Source organism: Chenopodium album, chromosome 16, assembly GCF_948465745.1.
Source record: "Chenopodium album chromosome 16, dcCheAlbu1.1, whole genome shotgun sequence".
Lineage (NCBI taxonomy): Eukaryota > Viridiplantae > Streptophyta > Magnoliopsida > Caryophyllales > Amaranthaceae > Chenopodium > Chenopodium album.
This window is the reverse complement of record NC_137849.1, coordinates 21,980,754-22,004,499: the sequence shown is the minus strand read 5'-3', so window position 1 is coordinate 22,004,499 and position 23,746 is coordinate 21,980,754. Positions and strand designations below refer to the sequence as shown.

General features: G+C 34.2%; 1 protein-coding gene and 1 pseudogene across 2 annotated transcripts; both read right to left on the bottom strand.

The window, feature by feature from the left end:
• Nucleotides 1–537: 537 nt before the first annotated feature.
• LOC145585024 (cytochrome P450 734A1-like) lies at nucleotides 538–4,210 on the bottom strand (annotated as a pseudogene). The gene is made up of 4 exons (XR_014100516.1): nucleotides 3,641–4,210; nucleotides 2,391–2,635; nucleotides 1,728–2,094; nucleotides 538–994 (listed from the first exon to the last, which is right to left on the bottom strand). The product of XR_014100516.1 is annotated as a cytochrome P450 734A1-like (transcript).
• A 1,166-nt stretch (nucleotides 4,211–5,376) lies between these two features.
• Nucleotides 5,377–20,768, bottom strand: LOC145586307 (uncharacterized). The gene is made up of 16 exons (XM_081643093.1): nucleotides 20,680–20,768; nucleotides 20,108–20,319; nucleotides 18,061–18,197; nucleotides 17,773–17,883; nucleotides 17,591–17,692; nucleotides 17,292–17,400; nucleotides 16,996–17,196; nucleotides 13,847–14,015; nucleotides 12,748–12,829; nucleotides 12,569–12,662; nucleotides 11,046–11,142; nucleotides 10,439–10,532; nucleotides 9,900–9,966; nucleotides 6,748–6,921; nucleotides 6,114–6,236; nucleotides 5,377–5,764 (listed from the first exon to the last, which is right to left on the bottom strand). Exons 1-16 carry the CDS (start codon nucleotides 20,690–20,692, stop codon nucleotides 5,600–5,602), a joined length of 1,950 nt encoding a protein of 649 aa, XP_081499219.1. The 5' UTR covers nucleotides 20,693–20,768; the 3' UTR covers nucleotides 5,377–5,599.
• Between the last annotated feature and the right edge of the window lie 2,978 nt (nucleotides 20,769–23,746).

Here is a 23,746-nt window from a genome sequence, read left to right as displayed (position 1 = left end):
AAAGGGCCCCAAATGAATGCATAGTATAATTACCAGTTTTGTGTAATATAATATTTTTCACTCATTTTTTTTTTTTTTTACAAATGTAAAAAATATTATGATGTATGTATCTTTTGCCATCTGCACACAATTTTTTTCTTTTTTTATTTTTTTTTTTAACTAAATGATTTTTCTCATTACAATAATATAACATTATCTACGTCTTACATGTCTATGACTTACAGAGTATATGATTGTATATCATTAACGCATAAATTCACTATTAAAAAACTTGAATATTTGTATCATTTTTTTTTTTCATTATTAGCAATATTGTAAACTCATAACATTGTTATAAAAATAGCACAGAGCCCCCTATTTGCATAAGACGACCCTGATTACATGCCTACTAGATAACAAATCGTTACAAAACCACATCAATTATTAACTAATTTTGTATCAATGATATATATTAAAATTTGACTTATAGATTAAAAATTTATCTTAGAATTCAATAAACAACCCGGGCATTGCACGGGGCACAAAACTAGCTTGTTAAATAAACTAGAATGAAAAGCTCCAAGATAGTCGATATAAATTAGTTGACTTTCCTAAAAAGGATAGGAGCCCCATATTGAGGTTGCAAGGTCAACAATTGCATTGGTGCATGAACATAAGTTGGAGATAACACCAACATATATTTCTGAACAATCATGGCTAGTACAATTCTTGATTCCACCATAGCCAAGTTTTGCCCAACACAAACTCTTGGACCTAATGAGAAAGGAAAAAATGTGGCTGGATGCTTTCGAGGTTCCGTAAATCTCAAAGGGTTGAACTTGTTTGCATCTTCTCCCCAAATATTCACATCATGATGAACATCCGTCATGGCTAGATATAGCTGTGTTTCTGCAGGAATTTTAAGATTTCCTAACTTCACTTCTTTGATAGTTCTTCTCTTCATCATCACAGCAGGCGGATATAATCGTAAGGTTTCGTTGAGTATCATGTTAATCTGTTAACAATGACATTCGTAGAAGATCAATTTGATTTAATTCAAAAAAAAAAAAAAAAATTGTATAGTGCTTTCCTTAATTAATCAATGAATATCTGAAATCATCAAATTTGCTACAGTTCTACTCTTCTTTTTGTCCAGAATAGAGTCAAGCCCTTGTAGTTAAGCTATGTATGACACAATCTTACTGCTCAAGGAGAAGTCAAATTAGTTTGACCAATTATTTCTGACATTTATTGATTTATATATATATATATATATATATATATATATATATATATATATATATATATATAGCTACTATTCCAATGTGTGACAGAATGAATATAACCCTTGGCCTGGTCAATCATACATGCATATGTAAAGCAAGATATTTTGTTGGTGGATGCCAACTAGCTTACATAGTTATAGTTTTGAGGAGCGACGGCCGACAACTTTGATCAAATGTGGTCTACACTACTACCATTACAACTCTCTCTATACTAAAAAAAAAAAAAATTAAAAAAAAATTAAAAAATAATAATAATAATAATAATAATAATAATAAAAAATTATATATATATATATATATATATATATATATCATGGTCAATCCATACTTCTCTATATTTTCATTAAGACCATATACATGAAAATTTTAGTTAATTAAGTATAATGCTTATTACTACTAGAATTCCAGGTACGAACGGTACTTAAACAAGAGATCAGAAGGGTGGAAAAGAAAGAAACTCACAAGCTTGAAGTCATTGATGTTGTCTGCAGTAGGAAATCCATGGACACCGCAAACTCGAAAAAATTCATCCCTTGCCTTGTTTTGCCATTCTTGGTTTGTACTTAGTAAGATGAGTGCCCAAGTAAGAAGATTAGCAGTTGTACCTTTCCCTGCAAAGTAAAAAGTCTTACACTCTTCTACGACTTCGTCTATACTCAATCTCCTTTCTTTCCTATCCTCATCATAATCAGTAGCAGACATGAATAAACTCAGCAAGTTGCTTTGGTTTTTAGTTGAATCTTTGTTTCTTGAGATTAACACTTTAATCGAATCACGAGTTTCCTTATCTAACCTCCACCTCTCTTTGTTTTTCGTAGTTGGCAAAAACCTGTATTCCAAAATTTGCATCATTCGACTATGATGATATAAATTAATCAAGTAAATTAGAAATAATAATGAATTAATGAGACACTTAGATATGTACCGTTGTATAATAAGTGTCTATGTCACCCATGTGTAATTACAAGTATCGGGTTTGGGTACAAATCTAAGTATCTGATGTATCTAAATGTCTGATGTATCTCATTGATATATCAGAAATTTAGAATCTAAGTACCCAAACCCGACACTTGTAATTATACATGGGTGATCACTAATTCGTCGAGTGTAATAGAGAATACGAACCTAAATCCAGGAATGTAGATGCTTCTGAGAGCAAGGGAGACAAGGTTCATTTGTTGTTCTTGTAATTGAAATATTCGATTTCCCTCTTTGTAGCTGCTTCCAAAGGCGGTCCTTGATATGATATCTGCACTGAGAGTATGAAGCTCTTGGTGCACATCAAGCTCAAATTCTTCTTGGCCTCCCTTGGTTTCCTCCCATGCTGTTAGTGTCTTTTTTGTTCTAGCAACAATGTCTGGTATCCAACTCTACAAATGCAGCAATAGTTACATCATGGAGTAGATGAGTTGAAGATTCTTAATTAAGAATATGATAGAAGTTATTGAGATTATGCGCTTTAGGAGTATTGATCAATCCTTTTTAACAGCTAGAGAAGGGACATAGTTGAAGTTATTAGTAGTCAAAGCGATGCAATGACAAACGTGTCAAATTAATATGGTACATAAATAAATACATAGGAAGGGTATGAATAATGTAACGGTTTAATTATTGTATTATTTAAATACAAAATGGATGGAGTATAACTTATATTATGTTATTCATTCCTTTTAATATAAATAAATAAATCATCTGCTTCTCATAGTACAAGACACCTAATGAGAGAGGGACAATGAACTTATTCATTTTGGGGAAGATTTGTAACCTCTAATTCAAAATGCATGCTTACTCAGTTATACAGTACTTACCTCTTGCACCATTCATTTAATAGATTTGATTATCTGCTAATAATTAAGCATATATTCTATTTAAAATTTTAAACCTTAAATTGAACATTATATTACAAATGAAAGAAACAAAAAGAACAGTTAGGTCATGTTCTGATTTACTAAACTGAGGTGAATGAATTGAACTGAACTGAATCGATTGAAGCTGAGCTGAGCTGAATTGAACTGAACTGAATAGAGGTGAAATGAATTGTTTATGTGAGTAGGAAATTAGGAGCTAAACTGAACTGAATTGATTGGAGCCGAACTGAACTAAACTAAATTGATCTGAAATTAAGCTAGAGAGAACAGACCCTTAGAATGAGAACTTTTAGATATATTCCTATTCCTATGTCCTTTAAAAGTTCATATTTTGTAGGACTTTTTAACAACTTGAAGATTATATGATGCAAACTAAAAATTTCTTAATAAACCCATGTTTTTATAATATGTTATCTTTTCATGAAATATATACTTTATTCATTAATAAAAATAAAATTCATCAAATAAATTAATTTACAAGTGGTGATCATTAATTAGTGAACATACCTTAACCCTTTCCATGGTAAAAGCTTGATTAGCAATACGACGATGAAAGGCCAACAAGTCCTTGACCAAACAACACTTTAGCCAAAGGATTATACTTCAATTTCCTAAACAACCCATTTTTATTGATCAACACTTCCTTAATCATCTGATAATCAGCAATAGCAAGCATGGGCCTAGGCCCAAACCAATATAAGAAAGTCTTCCCATATTGGGCCGACCATTTATGGTAGAAAGGCATGACTCGATGACAGATATCATGATTCAGTACCATTAGACCATCTCCATCTTCTTGTTCGTTTTGAGTGGGCCTGGATTGGGCTTGAGCATACAACAGTCGGATTTGGGCCGTGTTCCCGAAGATTGGGCGGTATGTGGGGCCCAATATGCCTTGGTTCATGAAGTGGCGTTGGATTTTCAATGGGACCCATAAGATCGTGTGAGTGAGCTTGAGGAGGATGAGTATGATGAGAATGAAGAGGATGATGAGTGGTTGCATTATTTGGTACAGAGGACTAGAGGAGAGAGAGTGTGTTGATGGGGTTGTTTGACGAGGGAGTTGTTTGATTACCTCTTTTGATTTTCTTGGTCATGGATATTGTTTTAGATACTTAAAGTTGGTAATGGTGGAGTTATTGGTTAGAGGTTTAGTGAATGCGTGTACCATCTTTTTATATTTAGATTAAATTGTCTAAAAGTATGTGGCCATTGAAGTGTAAATACCTTCCTTTTTTTTTTTTTTTTTTTTTTAATGAAGGAAACAAGTGTTATTTATTTATTTATTTATTTTTCATGCAATTTATTGTTGGATTAGTTACAATGTTTTTCCTCTATTTTCTATTAGATACAACACATCTTTTTAGCACAATTTTTAAGAAGCTGATTAGAGTAAATAAATAAGCTACTTTAATAATTTCAACGCCATGATTAGAGAATGGATAAGGTATAATGTTAAAAATTATTTTGATTTTATATAATCTCTTCATCAAAGTACATACCATTATGCCAAGAGATGTGTTGTATTTAAAAGAAAACCGAGGAACTAAATTTTAGCAATATCAACATTTAATAACTTATACTAATAGTATAAAAGATGTTAATGGTCAAAGTTGTGTATATTTAAACTTGTTCTCTAAAACTTTTTTGCAATATAAAAAATTTAAAAAATAAAATCAAACAAAGACTTTTTTCTTTTATTTTTTTATTTTTTTATTTTTTATTTTTTTATTTTTTATTTTTTATTGTTATTATTAATTGCAACACTTTTAATATTCATTTGTTTTTGATTAAATGAGACATTTCCTTATTTGATAAGATTCGCTACTATTACTGTATATCATTTCTCTTCCACTTGTATTATTGGTCTCTCCCATCAACCACCCTACTCAAACAATTTTTTTTTTTTTTTTTTTTTTTTGTTCTTTCATCTTTCACACTAAATATACTTCCAGTGACTAAATACTTCAATAACATTTTTTTGTAAAAAAATTGGAAAATAGATTTGGAAAGATATTTGTAAGCACTACAACGGAGTAGAAAGAAGCAGACGACGAGAAAAAGATGTACAGGAACAAGAAAGAATGAAGCCTATAATTGAGTGGGAAAGCGCTTTTCACCAGAACCAGGTAACAAGACGGCCTATAATCGAGAATGATCAATATAGTGACGAATTAGAGCGTACGCTTCTAGAGGATAATTGGCATAAATATGTCGCGTGTAGGATCTAATTACCAATTAAGTGATGATAAAAGCCACAAGTTTTCAAGTATGGGGAAAACGGACACATCATACAAAAGTTGCATCCTCTACAAATTCGAGTAAATCAACTACCTGTGTAGTTAGCCATTATGTGAAAGATAACCAGCATTGAGAAACTTACAAGAAGACCCTGCTTTATACATAAAAGCAGATTAAAGCAGAGATTAAATATAATGTCAAAAAGCTGATACTGCAACAACGAAGTTACAAAGATCTGCACTTGTTGTATATCTCCCCACGCATCATATCTACAGGAACATGCTCGTATGTGTAGCGCTCAGGAGCAACATAAACTCCAGTTCTTTCCAACAGTGAATTGCTCTCATCTCTTCCATACCGGGAGGCGTAAAGCCTTAGGTACTCAATGTCCTGAATAAATCTAAACAGATCAGAACCAAAGAAATATTGCAATTCAGCCCTCAAATAAGAAAAGTTCTTCATTTTCTTTCTTCCTTTACTATTGGGATTAATTAGCTATCCTTCCTATATTTCAAATATTAGATAGCTAATTAATCTTATTTCAAATATAGGAAGGACAGCCAAAGGAACATTGGAAACCATGACCAGAAAATCCAAATTAATCTTCACAATTGAAATTTAATTACCAGAAAATCCAAATTAATTTTCACAATTGAAATTAATGACCAGAAAATTTAATTAATTTTCACAATTGAAAATAATGACCAGAAAATTCAAATTAACTTTCTGCCAAAATTACCTGCAAGCCACTTAAAAGGCGCTCTAATCTCAGTGAAGCTACAGGCTCTTTTGAAGATGAGAATACTTCACCAGGGTAATAGAGAACGCCATCTCCAGGAGGAAGCCCACGCCGAAATCGTACCTGTCCAATTTCACAACAATAAACGAACAAGTCACCAAAGCATTAAACCAGGTGGCGAGTTGGTCTCCAATCTAGAAAATGGTCCGACTTGCTAAAACTCTAAACCAGACACCCCAATTTCCATCCAATATCATTTCTTCCTTTGGTTTCTACAACCCAAAAATGAATCTACCTGCTCATCTCATCACATTTGAGCAGTGAACCATGACACAAGTTTCTTCAACATGACATTTACACAGGAACACATAGGCCATTGTTTGCCCAACGGAAATAACAATGCCATCACCAAATTAGACAGACAGTAACTGCCTAGAATTTCTACCATTTCACTGAGAAATATGGCTTTTTCTTGCAATTCCTAATTAGCTATCTTAGATAGAGAAACCAACACCGCCTATGATCCATACACGAACCATCAATAGAGTATTGGTATTGAACACCAGTAATTTATTTATTTATTTTAAGATTAGACAGATGTGGCATAATAAAGGATACATAGAGAGCATTCTACCTCTGCACTGGGAACTGAAGCCTTTTCATAGCAATTAGCTCCCCAATAAAGAAAGCCAGTTCCACCTTCCTTCCATATTCGCCACATCACCGCACGATGTTGCGTACCTCTCATTCCTAGGTGCCAATTAGGGTGAGGATCAGATGGTCCCATGCAGACATATGTCCACCATTCCTGCAGATAGTTTTCATTATTTTAATTGGAAATTTGGAATAAAATGATTAATTTAATAATCCCATTCATTAAATATGAAGTCAACACCAAATTCTACTGTTACTAGTAGGAGGAAAAAGCAGAGTAAATATTTGGATGCATTTTCCATGGAAAAAAAAAAATTATTGAAAGAATTGATATCCATAATCAGTTACAATCTTTCCGATCTCCCCCCCCCCCCCCCCCAACCCCCAACAAACACCCTCTCAACTCTGCTCACAAGGGCAAGGCATATGCCCTCAAAGATGGGAGGGAAAGAGAAAAAAAAAATACAAGTATGTAGGGACCTTGGAAGGTAAAGATTACTGAAGAATGAAACAACTGCCACAGTAAGATGCAGATTCTAAAATGGAGTGGCAGAATGAAAATATACAAAGAGACTATATGTTACACCTACAATCGCCGATATTTACATTTATTTTAATTTAGGAGTAACAAATTAAGTCAAAGTCAATATATGAATAGCGGAAAAGTCAAAATGATGCATTTATGTAAAAACAGGAGCACACATACAGACATACTAAACATTATTTCATATGTTAGTCGAAAAAAATAGACCAAAGTTAGTAAATAAATTGTAGTAAAAAATGTAGCAATTAGATTGAAACGGTAGGAATATAATTATTTTCACAATTACAAAGGACAATTTGAAAAACCAATGAGCGGTTAAGGGGAAGAGGGAGGTGGGGGGTGTTGTCACTCAAGAAGAACTAGCAGGTAACTGATTCAAAAAAATGGAGGAGATTGGGAGCAACATGAGCACTATAAGGAATTTGTCTTAATATCTGGTGGGCTCATAAATGACACCAAATTTGTTATAGACAACATATATATACTTGCTTGTACAATCTTTAATATTATCTTTAATATTATTAAAACCCATAGTGACATGATGCTAACGCCATGTGTCACCCTTCCTTCAATATAATTTGATGCCACATGTGCGATACGTGTCACTCTATGTGTCATCACCCTTCCCTCACCGCATTGAATTGTACTAATGTTTAGACTCTTTAAAAAGCTCTTCATTGATGTAATTTTTAATTCTCTATAATATAATAGTGTTTAATTTATTTAAAAAACTCTTCACATGTATAACCTTAAATTATATTTTCATTTATTTCTTAATATTGTTCAACATTAACCCTTCTAAATTTATTTTGATTCAATCAATCAAAGCCTTAATCCCATAAGTGGGGTCGGCTACATGAACCAAATTTGATTATTTCGTGTAGTCATCGACATAAATCTTCCTCCTCCATCCCTTATGATCCAATGCCTAATCCTCATGCAAATCCATATACTTCATATCTTTCCTAACTCCTTCCAACCAAGTCATTTTCGATCTCCCTCTCCCTCGTTTAACCCTTCCACGGTCCCACTCTTCCACTCTTCAAACCGGTGCACCCTCGGGTCTCCATCTTACATGCCCAAACCAACGTAGTCAATTTTCTCGTAGTTTATCTACAATGCCTGCCACACCTACCTACTTTCTTGCGAATAACCTCATTTCTGATTTTATCTCTGAGAGTGTTCCCACCCATCCACCTTAACATGCGCATTTTCATAACTTCCATCTTTTTAATGTGCTACTTCTTAGAAGCCCAACATCTATACCATAGAGCAACTTTACATATTGCAGTCCTGTAGAATTTTCCCTTCAACAGTAAGGGAATGCTTTGATCACATAACACTCCCATGGTCGCTCTCCATTTAAGCCACCCCGACTTAAACCCTGTGGGCCACGTCTTGACCAATGTCACCATTCTTCTGGATGATCGACTCAAGATACTTAAAACATTCACTCATGGTCAAATCCTTTCCATCTAAACTCACCACTTCATTGCTTGTCCCCCTCTGAGTACCAAAGCGACATACCAAATATTCAGTCTACTCCGACTTAGCTTAAAACCTCTAGATTCCAACCTTCGCCTTCATTGCTCCAACTTGGCATTAACCCCCTCTTTGGTTTCATCCACCAAAACGATATCATCCGCGAACAACATACACCATGGAACCTCAACTTGAATTGGTCTAGTTCATCTAGAACCGTTGCAAAAAGAAAAGGGCTTGATGCAGACCCTTGATGCAATCCAATTTATTTTGATTAAACTTGTAAATTTATGATGGTTCCGGGGCAATGCCAGGCCAATAACTAGTTTAAGCCTAAAAGCCTAGATAATGCACTAGAATTTAGTTCCCAATGTTTCTTGTGATTTGGATCCTCATAACTCAGGAAAGAAGTTGAAGGACTAAAATCCAACCAACTCAATAATACAGTTCTGATTTTATTTGATTAAGTGCCACAAATTAATAAAAATAAACATATCTGACTCCTGCTCTTAACATGAGAACAATGTTTATTAATAAGAACATTAGAAGGCTTTCTACAGCCTGCTGCCTCCAATAAGAACAAAACTGAATAAGAATGAACTAAGCAAAGCATATTTAAAACAGAAACGAAACAGATAAAACTATAAGTCTATAACAACTATAGGCTTAATTAGCTTGGAAAGCTTCCTTGTCAAGGAGGCTTATGCTTCAGTCATCTCATCTCACACTCAATTCAATCAATAGCAACCCAGTAATAACACTAGTGGTTAATTATGTAGTACAACATGACTCCAAAAGGAGTTACGGATCAACTCCAGCCAACTATCGCTACAATATGACTCCAAAGAAGTTGAGGATCAACTCCAGCCAACTTCAATAAGATTTAATTTCACAAAATATAAAATCGGGATTGATTTTGTAATGTAAACAAAGTATTAAGTTATTCTCTGTTAGAAAATATCATGCTCGTAAACATTTTCCATACAGTCAGAACAAGTTCATTGAACGTACAGAAGCAGGAAACATCAGTCATATGCTAAGCTCAATGACCAATAATTGAAGAAAAAATGCAGAATTTATGGAGTAGAGAGTGAAATAAGTAATACCTCGTCCTTCTCTAGTTCTGCAACTATGTCCTTCACCAAATCCTCTCGATTACCCAGTACCCATTCACTGCAAAAGGGAATACAGATGACCTGAATCACAGAGAGATAAAGGACTGCAAATCCCTACATGCATAGGTGATAGAAAAAACAGGTCCAAATTTCAGTGAGTAATTTCCATGAATTCCTACAAATCTGAGTTGGCCAAGAGGTCTATTACATATATCAGCTTTATATTTACTACTAGCCAGTTAAATCCAAAATGCTACTTAAAGATCAAACTAACTACATCAACAGTTCTGAATTCCTTCTGAATTTTTAATTTCACCACTTTTCAGCTGCAAATTGTATACTGCAACTACAATTATCTCTTTTCTTGCTTTCATTCTCGTAAACAAAACTTTAGCCTCTTCACGTCTTTTCTTTTACACGTGCATATCACTGACTTTTCATATACTACACAATCAAATAACTTAAGCACTTTGAAACAATAACCTCATTTGATCATAAATTACACAAAAGGCTTAAACAACTCTTATTACCTTGTACAGTAAATTTGAGTGTGAGGTCGCAAATATTTCGGGACTTTCAAAAACGCCTCAAAGGAAGTAGGGGCCAGAGGTGCATCACCAGGGCCTACATAGAAAATAATAGGTGTCTTCAAAGATGCATCAAAGCACAAAACCATTCAAACTAGTCAAGCAACTGCAACAAAATAAAGCATAATTCAAAACAGCATTATATTACATCTCTACATTGCTAGTATTTCAAAAGCGCAGAAGTAATAGCCCACTTCACAAAGCCCCAACTCAGGTGAGATAGAATTCTAGTGAATGTCAGCAACCTAGCCTCTACACTATTATGCTCAGATAAATCACACGTAAGTCTGTGAAAGTGTTTAGTAATTAAAAAAAACACACACACACAGATTAAAGTATATGATCCAGGAAAAGTCCTAAACGTCCTTCAAAAAACTCCATAGACACAAACACCATCAACAAAAAGATTACCAGTCTTAGTCGACGTAAGATAAATACTCTCTCACCATCATGATTACAAGTTTACAACATGTAAGACCAGAATTTAATATGAGAAATCAATACAGAAATTTGTATATATTTATATGACCATACAGAAATTTGTACTCACCACAGTAGTACGTAGTCAAAACGCGTGCATCTGAAGCGAAATTATAAATATCACTAGCCATCTTCCTGATTGAAGTAAAATGTTCCACTTGCAGTGGCTGCCAATAAATTGCATCCATATCAGACTCCAAGTAAAAAAATAAAAAAAAAATATAAAGTAACTTCTTTGTCCAATACTTTTGCCTACATCCTAACATTGTCCACTATATACATGACTTGAACTCCATAGCATGTAAGACGTGTAAGAAAAAGTAAGAGAGAGTGTTGTACGAGGGTTTTCATAAGAGTAGAATTTTGTATAAGTGGTCTGTCTCATTAATTTTTTACTAAAGTAGGAAAAAAGCTGAGCGTAAACAACATAAAGATAAGGGCAAAACTAGAAAGTGCAAAAGTAACCAACAAAAAGTAAGGGAGGTGATCCAACAAACAAGTTTTAATACATCTAGCACTACTGACAAATGCACCCATTAGAATATTTTAACTTTTTCAAAAATTGGTAGTGCCACTCAAACCAAAACTTGCTATATGGTAGATATCTTGGGAAATACAAATTATTGGGTAGTTTCAACACATGCTTAAGAACCAACAATGAAAAGATTGAAGCAATTACAGTCAATGAATGGCAAATATTAAACCTTATAGTCAATTTCATGAATCTATCATCAACTAGCACCCCCAATTAATCCAGTAATTGGAATAATTAAAATCCCTAATCTAAAGAACTGAACAAACTTTCCCAATTGAAACTTGAAAAAGGGAACAATTACCCCTTAAATATTACACCCTAACCTAAATTTTGGGGCTAGCCTACTTGCTTAATTCATCTTGATCTAGGTGTTTCTAATTCTAGACCTCGATATGAAAATTGATGAATCAAAAAACTCTAACATGGAAAACTAATCACATTGTGCTTGAAAAGTCTAAGATCCTCAGTATCGAACATGACTCTATGACTAAGATACTAAGAATCTAATGAATCCAACATGCAAGAATGCAGTTATATTCTATGAGGTCAAGTATCATAGCTCTTCACTTGGGTTGTGGAAAAACAATATAAAGGATAGGACGATCCCATTGTGACATGTTCACTAGCTTGTACCCTTTTTTTTCTTTTTTTTTTTTTTTTTTTTTTTTTTGAGAAAGCACTAGCTTACCCTTACGTGCAAAGGAAACACCATTGGATCAAATGGCAACAAATTCACAAATGAGATTTACCTTTTGTGCAGCACCACTATCTTTGGCGACATTCACTAAGTCAAAACTTAATTTGTAAATATCAACCAGGTTTTTTCTAAGTTACCACCCCTAGTGACCAATAAATGGCAAGTTAGACATTATTTTCCTTGTATAAAGCCTTGCTAGCTCTACACACCTTACTTTTCATATTCACAAGATAAAAAATTATTCAATTACTTGATTCTTCGCACCTCTATGAATTGCCTAATTCTGTTTGTTTGCTTTACGTGCCATATATGTAGGCGAGCTCATACCAATCCAATATGAAAAGTTACAGCGTAGTATTACCTCATCCCACAAATAAAAATACGCTTTCTTCCAGTGGTCCTTAGCCTTCAGTATATCAATCTCTTTCTGCAAAAAATTGGGCCCAGCATCAACACTGTGGCACACAAAAATATATCAAAAGTCACAAAAATCAACTTTAAGTATATTAAGAGACTACAAACTAACAATTAGTCATATACCATGATACTACCGGACGAATTGGAACAGCATATGCTGCCAACCTTGGGTCTGAATAGTATTCGTCTGCTTTTGGATGATCAGCTGTACAGATAAGATCAGATGGGAAAACACTTAGTGTCCTGACAAGTAAACTTAAGCTGAACGATTAACCTTCTGATGCACATAATGACGTGAATTGAGAAAATCACCTAAGACTATCAGCAAACCTAAGAGCAACCATCATAATAGAAAAAAGAAATTTAATAAAGTGACGGGGGGAAAAAAAAAAAAAAAAAAAAAAAAAGCTTCCTGACAAAAGAAACAAGTTAAATCATCTGTTACTAATGATTAAGTGAAACAGACTTCCCAGTCCGTTTTCCCTTTTTTTTTTTTTGGGGGGGGGGGGGGGGGGGGGGGAGGGAGAGGGGGCGCTGCAATACCAATACAGTGCAATTTGCAGATGACTGCTTTGAGCCAACACCACTGAAGCTACATGGTAATTTAACCATGATCCACTTCAGCAAATAATACATCTGAACAGAAAATTCCCCTTTACAACTGAAGATTTAATTCTTCTTGATTATAAATTCAACAGATAAACAGACCCGCGGCAAACGAAGGTCAAATAAGCCATATTTATTTGTGCCAGAAAAAAGAAAATTCAAACGTACATGGTCATCAATATCCCCAGAAGTTTTTAAGCTTTTTCTTAGGCACTTGCTAAATTGGATTTTTAGTACATCTATACATATTTTTAACAAAGATATGTCCGAATATGCTCCCAAAACCAAAACCGACATCCAAACACTATATGAATAACTCCTCATTCAATATCTAGTACCAAGTCAGATCATTGACACTATGACATGGGTATGAACAATTGACACTTCTCTAGAACAAAAATATGTATTTGATATAATAAAAAAGTGTGAAACTTGGACGCACCCATGTGTGACAAGAGTACTCAAATCCAAGTAACATACCGCATATCAACCTCACAATTCAACTGCGACCCAATCGTTAATATTGCAAAGTGTATACATTTCAGAATAAAAAGAATCACGATGAGTATTTATTTCAGTGGTCAGAGGACTATAGGAGCTTGACTAAATTAAGTACCTGGCCACGGACATGTGTAAGTCAGAACACGCATGCCATCACCCCATCTGCAGAAATATGGGCTAATTTTATACTGAAGTAGCCATTTAAAATGCTGATCCAACGCCTCAAACCACTCATTACTTCCATGTTCCACGCCAAATCGATCCTCGATTACTGTATCTGATATCTGGGAATAAAGTCAAAGAAACACATACAAGTACACACCTACAACTCTTGGCACAGAGTCAATCAAAAGTCATGGCATGGTCACATCAGAAAAGGTACATTGTATATAAGGATCACAAAACAACTTAGAAAACAGCTATTACACCCTAATTCAGTATTAGTGCAACATAAAAGATAACCACGGAAAGGACAGCATTTTATCAGTCCTACCATGCTACCCAATCAGAAGACTTATAACATTAAACTATCCAAGCTGATTAGAACAGTCTATTATGTGACCATATTTATATGTCCTACGCTAAATAAAGTGCAGTGCATTAAGTTTGCAAATGTAAAATGTTTGTTTCTCAAGAAAAAACTTTGAATGAGATCCTGCGTACTAATAATACTCTTTCTTAAGGTGGATTCATATCCAAGGGTTTAATTATTTTCATTATTAGACATCAAAGGGGTTCAACACTATACAAAAGGAGGGCTAAGGAGAAAATACCTCTGCCCTCAAGATACAATGCAACATTTAATCTACAAAATCAGCAAATGTCAAGAGTCCCTCAAAATTTACATTTACTCTGGCTATACAGTAATATCAAAGGATAGAACTTGAAAGTTTGAAGCGAAAAAGCTCTACCTAAAAAGACTGCAGGTGTATGAAAGCATGATCAATTTTGTCTTCAACACAAACAATAAACAAATTTGGATTCCCTGATACTAGTACATGGTCATAGTGATATTTACTCACTTTAATCCTCCAATAATAAAAAGCCATTCAAGCACCTAATCACACTTAGGGGTCGTTTAGTTCATCAAACTGGAATGGTTGGTATTGGATCTCGTACTAGGGAGGTATGGATTCTAAACCCCATACTAGTCTAAACTTGTTAAGTTTATTTGTTGAAATGGTTTTTACATTTAATTTAAAGGAATAGATTGTGAATCTTAGGGGGTGAGGTGGGTATGGATTTTAGGGGAATGGGGTGGAGCTAGAACCCTCTTAGTATGAGATTACGTGCCAATAACGCCTAACCAAACAATAAAATGGATGGAATGGACACTAACTTCATTCCAATCCATTTCAAAAGATCCAACGAAACGAGTGAAACGACCCCATAGAGTAGTTGAATTGCCCTTTCCATCGGCACATCTTTATTTCTTTCCTTCTCTTCTTTCAGATATGGGTCTTACCTTTCCATTTTTCCTATCTTAAAATGCTCCATCAAACAAATCATACAATCAAAATAACTATATTTTATAGTCTGCTGATCTAGGTATATATCAGGCTCTGTCAAACACTCAGACCACCAGATATGGTTAGCTCAGAATTGGGAACTGCTGTTTACTCCAGAGGTAGATTATAATGTATAGGATTCTCAAAGGTGGAAGAAGTATCATTATTCTGTAGTGGGTTAAAACATCACAAGTAGAACAGTTAGAAAACTATGAAAAACACATAAAAACAGGGAGGCAGACCAATGAAGGGGAAGATAAATAATAAAGCCTAGGGTATACTCTCATATTTTAAAAATAGGATGTTCGCCACATGGGGGCAAATGAGTAAGAAAACTTCAACTAGGTACCCGAAGACTCAAACTATATACACATAGGAAGCCTCACACTTTGCAAATAACACTATGGTGGCCCACTTTGAAAAAACTTCTAGTAAAACAGTTTTTTGGAGAATATTCTAAGTACCTACTATATTATAGAAAAAAATGAATGCCCTTAAATAAAAAGGAGTTAGTCCATCCCTTCATATAACAAAGATAGAATGTGTCCTTTTGGTATAAAAGAAATCTCTGTTATATAGTATGCATTTACCATTCAAAAAACACTGAGAAGATATATCAAAAATCTTTGAAGGGGTTGTCACCCATGACAGAATGAAGGTTAAGGGCCAAAAACCATAACCTCATATCATTAAGTATTCTATCCACAAAAATCAGAATAAGTTGAACAATGCTCAAAGCATGATACTTGACTCCAGCTATACACAAATCTTAGATAAAAGAAGTTGAGGCCATGACAAGAGCTACACATCTTCACAAGAGCACCGCCAAATTCTTGTAAATGAAAAGATAAAATTGTCCTTATGTACTAATTGGCTCCAATTGGATAACTATTAAACTTGTCCTTTATGGATTATTTAATTTGTTAATAATAATGCATCCTATAACAAGGAAATTTGGTATTCTGTTAATGGACCAAACTAATCAAAGTATAATTCTAGATTGTATTACTACCTCCGTTACATAATATTTGCAACGATTAGACATTTTTCCCCTCTACTTTATGTCAAATCGTTGCAAATAATATGAAACGGAGGTAGTATATTCATATCAATGGAGTTGAGAACATTTCAATGGTGAAATAGCATTTGAATTCTTGCTACATACTTCCTCAATTCTTTTTTAATTACAAAGTTAGGGTTTTCATGCTTTCCAATGCACATTTTGTACCATTATTATCCTTAATTACTCAAGTAAAAATTATTAAAAGTTAAAGATTATGTATCAAAACGAATGACAAGACCCTACATGACTATATTTTTCCTAACGCTTAACTCAAAAAAGGGTCAAAGGATTTTGTGTAAATAGTGTAGATTTCCCAACGTTGCAATTAAAAAAGAACGGAGAAAGTACATACTTCGTATTTCTTGGTGTGAAATTGGAAAGGACAACGTTAAGCTTTATAAATTAATATGGGTTATATTAGTAATTTTCAATTTTTAGCAAGGTATATTTATTTTCCTTTGCCAGATTTAAGAGCAGTCATACATTCACAATAAGTCATCTACATGTAATTTAATCACTCTTTTGAATCAAAAAAAAAAAAAAAAAAAAAAAAAAAAAAAAAAAAAAAAGGTAATTTATCAAACTTTTAGCTTGCCTCAATTTAGATATAGCGTACCTCAGGGCACAGTCTACAGAAATAAAATCAACACACAATTATTTGAATGAACCCAAAGAATATTGAGATAAGGATACACCGATTACAGCAGGTAGTGAAGGTGTAGCAGGAAGCACGAAGTCCCACACTGTCAAGCTGAGTTTTACACAAATAGAACGATTAGAAATGGCGTCTTCGTCCATCGAATCGACAGCACCATTATCTGACAAGCACTCTGAAAAGGATGGGGACTGTAGAGCACGTCTCAGATTTGATGTAGCAGATTTTACTCTGTCAACCTATAAAACCAAATAGGCACATAAAATACTCCAGAAAAGGCCAAATGTTCTGTAACAGAGCATTAAACAGGAATAACATCATAAAGTATCCACACCACTTCATCCATTGAATTCTGATTGACTGGTTCCATAAGCTCAAGACAGTCCCTCAAATCTCTGAATAGTTGATGCTTTTCAGCCTTGCCCATGCATGGTGCTCTAGATCTGTCATAACATTACTCAGAATAAACCATCGTACGCAGATGAAAAAAACTACACTGCTAGTATAAAAACAACCTATTAATATCAAGACCACACCAGTAAATAAATTTAAGCCAGCACTAGGTTCTGTATTATAATTATGATATCACAAAAAAAAAAAAGTTAAACTAAGTGAGGGAGGATAGATTATCACGGTGCATCAGCCTTTACAGCAGTGATGTATAACTGTCCCTCATAAATGCCAGGAGGTTGATAACTTGATACATCAATGGAAACCCATAATGCTGTTGTTTCTCTGCAACAACGATAAAAATTTGCCTCAGAAAGCTCAAATGCAATCCAGAATTCTCACATACAGTCTATCAGAAGATATACCCAGGAAATAGGTTTATCTGAGAGCAAGGCAGGTCAAGAGGTACAAGTGCATCTGGAACCCCTAAAATGGGCACTACCCGTCGAATCTTTAGGGACTGACCAATAACCAACCTGGACACAGAATAAAGCTACATCATAGTCACATTTTTAGTCTTTGAATCAGCAGCCATCATGGTATAACAGTTTTTTGTTTCCTTCAATTCGAAGAGTAAAATAAGATTATGAACAATACCCCCACCCCCCAAATAAAAAAAAAATTAAAACCCATGGTTAAGCACAAAAACTAACCGGTCTCCTGAAGTAGATATAAGGTCATTACCCTGCACTTGTACAGTTCCAGCTATACCACAACCATCCCAAGTGACTTTTGGGCGTAAAGCTACTTGAACACTTTCTCGCTCATTTCTAGCAGCCAACAGATTTACCTGCATGACAGGAATGATTTTAGAGTAAGCAGCATACAAAGGAAACTGGTAACCTTTGCAACCAACCCCCCTTTCAATGATGTGACTTGCCAGGAATGACATGTTGTGGTTGTCAGAAACAATGTCAACAAAGATATAAGCCACTCCAGTACACAAACTAGAAGAGATACACTTAAAGGATGGTACAATAATACACTTAAACACCCCAAGGAAAGTTCTGAATACCAGCAATAAAAGCAAATCGACTACTCTCTCTCTCTCTCTTTCTTTCTTTTTTTTTTTTTTTTTTTTTGTTGAGAGAAAATCAACATCAAGACAAGAACATTAAGAGACGGAAGGGGAGTACTTTAAAGTCTTATACCAAGCTGATATAACAATGGATGAGATTTCATTCAGATTCAGTTAGTGATCCACTTAACTCTGTGAACTAGAATTGGAAACATGCAAATTGGTGCATGGTACATGATGCACAAGAACACTTGTTGTGGAATATGTGGACCTTCTGAGCAATTTAACAAAACTACATGTGAATCAGATAACTTTACCCAGACCATGTAATGGTAGGTATTTAAACAGAGTTAAGAGACTGCTTGTCCAAAATTTAGCAGTCATAATGAACAAATCACCTAAACAAACCGCTCAAACATAAAAAATGGGCTAGGGAATAAAAACTACTCCTAATACGCAGAATAATCAGTAAAAAAATTCAAAGTGAACTGTCATGACAATCTGAGTTTATACTGAAAGTATAGAAAAATTCTTACATCATGTTGCTCAAACATCAGACATTGTATTTCATTGTTGTAATTAGAGATTTTAAATTTTATTGTAGAAAATAACTTAAAATATACTCCCTCCATCCCAAACTAATTGCCACATACAAGTACGCTTTTTCAAGGTCAAATTTCACAAACATTGACCTTAAATTTTCATCAATACATAAGGAAAAAAAAAAAAAAAAAACATTCATGAGGAACTTGTTAGATTCATCTTAACGCGTATCTTCTAAACATCAACTTTACATAGGAGTATTTTATATTCCAATTCCCAATTAGAGATTTTAGTGCTCAAAATTGTGCCTTGGAGATTGAAAAAGCTGTTTATGGAAACTAATTTGGAATAGAGGGAAAGCTAATTACAATATTCTTTCAATACAGATTATATGGACCCTCCATGCAGGTCATATATCCAAACACCAAAATGTATCCAAGTACCTAACACACTTCGAACGAGCCACATACCATAGCACTGTTTGATATTTCTACGTACACCTAATGAGGAACATTCCAGACATAACACAAATCATGTTGCTGCCAAAATTTCAAAATAAAAGAGAAAGTGGTAAAATAAAGAAAAACGAAGGCAAAAGATCATCAGCCATCAAAAAATATGCCAGCAAAAGTTGAATAAGATGCTTATTGAGGTCATTACTATCATCAACTTGTGTTCCTTAAGAATAACACACCATCAATCACCTTTCAAATGTTTACAATATAATTGAGATCGTACATTCTTACAAAATAGTCAGTCAATAGAACTAAGAATAACAAAAAAAGAGAGCTTTTTTAAGACTTGATTTTCTAGTAATCCAATTCTAAGACTCATATAAACTTTTGATGTCCATACACTTTTACCCACCTCCTTAATGTTATGTTTATATTCATGTACAACTATAATACAATACGCAGGCCAACGGCTAACCTGATTCACTTCAATAAATACATATACTGTAGAAATTGACCTAGCCTGAAAACCTCAACCCTGATGGTTTAGGTAAAACATACCTCACTTTGCCTCTAGGGCTCTAACCACCAATACTACAGTGAAAGGTCTGAGGTCTTGATCACACTAAGTTCATCAAAAATATCCAAGAGTACGCGTCAAATAAAAATAAGATTAAAAAAACATACTGGCTCCAAATGTCTAGGCATCTCCTGTGACCCGACATTGGCGGTACTAGGCATGCACCAAACATTCAGTAATTCAGAAGATGGAACTTCTAAAGGATCAATGTCCCCTTTCATCACATTTGGAAGATGAGAACCGGCATCACTCCATCCATACGACGTCCCTCCGCCCGCTACACCTTCCACAGGAGGCCCCATCACCTCCTGAGAATTCCCTGTTAATCCAAAATGCATAGACCCATCAATTATATTTCTAATCGCAAACACTTGCGATCATAATCATAGAGTTCCCAGAACTAGCACTGATGATGAATTTGAAACACGAAGGAGTTCAAATTTTACATGAATCGAAAACCATAATTATCAACAAAACCCATATATACCCATAACCCAAATCAAAGCATTTGTAAAATGAAACATAATTGTCATCAACCACAATACAAAAAAACAATCAAGAACCCTAGAATATCAAAACTTTGAAATATACCACGAAATTTAACAATCATAACATGCATTATCAAATTTCTAACTACCCAATTTGAAAGAAATTCAAAGAGCAAAATTATGAAACAAACCTGAAGTATCCATGGTGTAGATTATAGGAGAGAAAAAACAATTATCCCAGAAATCAGTGATCAAAATATGTTTGATTGACGAATGAAGAGATGATCTATATTATTATTAAAACTCCAAGACAAGGAGTGACATTTTGCCATTTGTCAATTCTTCTTTGTCATTTCGCCACATCACTTTAAATCTTTTGCCACATTATTATTTTTGCAATTGTATTATTGTACTTAAATGTGTTTGGTTTATGCCTAAGAATAATGATCAATTGATGAAATATTGATTTAACTTTAAATAAAGAGAAGATGTTACTTGCAAACCAATAAACTAACCATTATTAGTATTTAGTTTTGTCACAATTGAATAGTTGAATTATTAAAATGTTTTTAAATTGCTTTGACCCATTTAATTTGTAATATGAAGTATATGTAACCGATATGTATTCAATATATTTATCCCTATAAATTAACTATTCAAGAAAATGACACACTAAACGGTTTAAACCTGGCCTCTTGGAGAAACATTTTACTAGGTCAGTATTGTGCTAGGTGAGTATTTGTTTGCTCTACCTTACTTGACATGCAATGGATATATATACTACATAGTTTGCACGCTTAACTCATATTTTTACGCTTTTAATAAATCACTCCAAATTAATTGTGGCCTATATATGTTTTAAGCTATAAGGAGCATTTTGGTTCGATGATTGTGTAATATGTAGGATTTGCTGTATTTTAATATGAAATTCCAATGGTTGATTTTCTTTATAGTTCACTCAAAGCTCTCAAAGTTAGTGTGCGCAAATTTTTTTCATTATTCACTACTTATGCTCAGTGGTTGAATATTGGTCTGATGATTATTTGTGCATCTAATTTGAAACGATATTACATTTATTTTTTACAAAAAAAGATGTAATGTATGTAATTATTTGTCATGTAATTGAATATGAGGAAGAAAAACAAGTCCGGGGCATTGCCCGGGTCACTAACTAGTTCCTGGAATTTAGAATGAACCCGGTTGGTGGTGAAATGAAGAAATTAACCAGTGGTGGAATCAGAAGGGTCTAGTCACTTGTGTGTTTTGATTTCTTTGGAAATGAGGCGGTGTCACAAGAACCACAGCCCCGAAAACTAAAGGTGTCAAAAACTGATTGACTAAGGGTGTGTTCCATTCACTTGATTTTTACTTATCTGAAATTATCTGATCTTATCTAAATTAATCTGAACTTATTTTAGTTATAAATTAAACTTGTGTAGCCCTGGTTAACCCTTATCACAACTTATCTGAACTTATTTTTACTGAACTTATCTTATCTGAACTTATCTGAACTTATTAACCCTGATCTAAACTTATTAACCCTGATCTGAACTTATCAACCCTGAAATAAGTGGAAATAAGGTGAACAGAACAGGGCCTAATCCGATCTGATCTAACCTATCTACACGATTAAGATTATAACTCATGTGACCACAAAAGTTTAACATGACTCAACTTTAAAATAGATCTAACTTGACCCGACCTCATCGAACCTAACTCAAGTACTCGAATTGACATCTCTACCTAGAGTAAAAACTTTTAAAGGTGAATGTATTAATTGCAACCCAAAAGACATACAAACAATTTTTCATTCGCTCTAAACTAATTAGTCTAAGTTGGTTGAATATTAAAGCTCTCATAAATCTAATTACTGTGACCACTTCGATTAAGCAACAAGATTAATAAGAACTTAAACCAGTTGTCCAGATTATCTTATTAAGCGTGATTTTCAAATACGTCTCTTGATTAAAATATGCAATATTGGTGATAACAACAAATAGAATAATCAAATAAGCATGCATAAATGTAGCAAGCAACTCGAGAATAATTAAAGGAACTAATGAAGGCATCTGAACATGATAATAAATAATTATTAATAAAAATCTATGCACTAACATGATTAATCTGACGCCTAAACATGATACTAATAATAAATTAAGAATCAAATTTGTAAACATGATGCAAGCATGAATAAATATCATAGAATTAATTAATTAAATTGAAAAGAATAATTAAATCTACTTACATAGAGTGCAGCTCTTTCTAACTACACCATGAATTAATCATTAGTAAACTTTAATAAAAAGGAAAAATGAAAATAAGAATCTCACATTTGCGTGGTCTGACAATAGCAATCCCACCTTTTGGTTATTACGAGGCAATCTCACCTTGGTATGTCATCTTCTTTTAATGAACATGGACTTGTTAGTAACCAATTTTTGTAGGTTATATGCCACGTGTCAAATTTTAATTGGTTCATTTCATTTTTTAGTAATAAAAAAAACAAAAAAACAAAATAAAAAAAAAGGAGAAAACACTCCAGCCACCAACCGAACATCGTGAAACCCTAGCCCCTACCCTAGCCACCACCAAAACCGCGGACCGCCCTCCATAACCTCCAAAAATGGCCGGCCGTCGCCCACCCACTTGGGAAACGGTGGAGTGTCACAAGTTTCGGTAGTTTTTAGGGTGTTTAAGTTCGTTATCGGGGATGAAATAGGGATTTTTGAGGTGGTTAGGGAGGCTGGGTGTTTAGTGCTAGGATGGAGGTTTCGGGGGGTTTTGGCAGTTGGAGGAGGTTTTCGGCGGCTGTGGTGGTTATGGTGTTTTCGGGGGTGGGATTTGGGCCAGAGGTGATTTCGGGGGTGGCTTTTGGTATATGGGGACCGACCGTTTTCAAGGATTTAGGGAGGCGGTCGGCCGATTTTTGCTGGGGCTAGGGTTAGGGTTTCACAATGGTTGGGGTGGCTGGTGGGTGGTGGGTTTTTTTCTTTTAATTTTTTTTTACCTGTTTTTATTTTGACCAATTATTGAGCAACACGTGGCTTTTAAAAAAAATTAAAAAAAAACATTTTAACGTGTTTAATAGGTTGTAGGTAAAAAGGTTTGTTAAAAGAAGATGACATTCCAAGGTGGGATTGCCTCGTAATAATCAAAAGGTGAGATTGTTATTGTCAGATCACGCAAATGTGAGATTATTTATTTTCATTTTTCCTGATAAAAATATAATTCATTGATCAATCTTTAACGATGTGGACT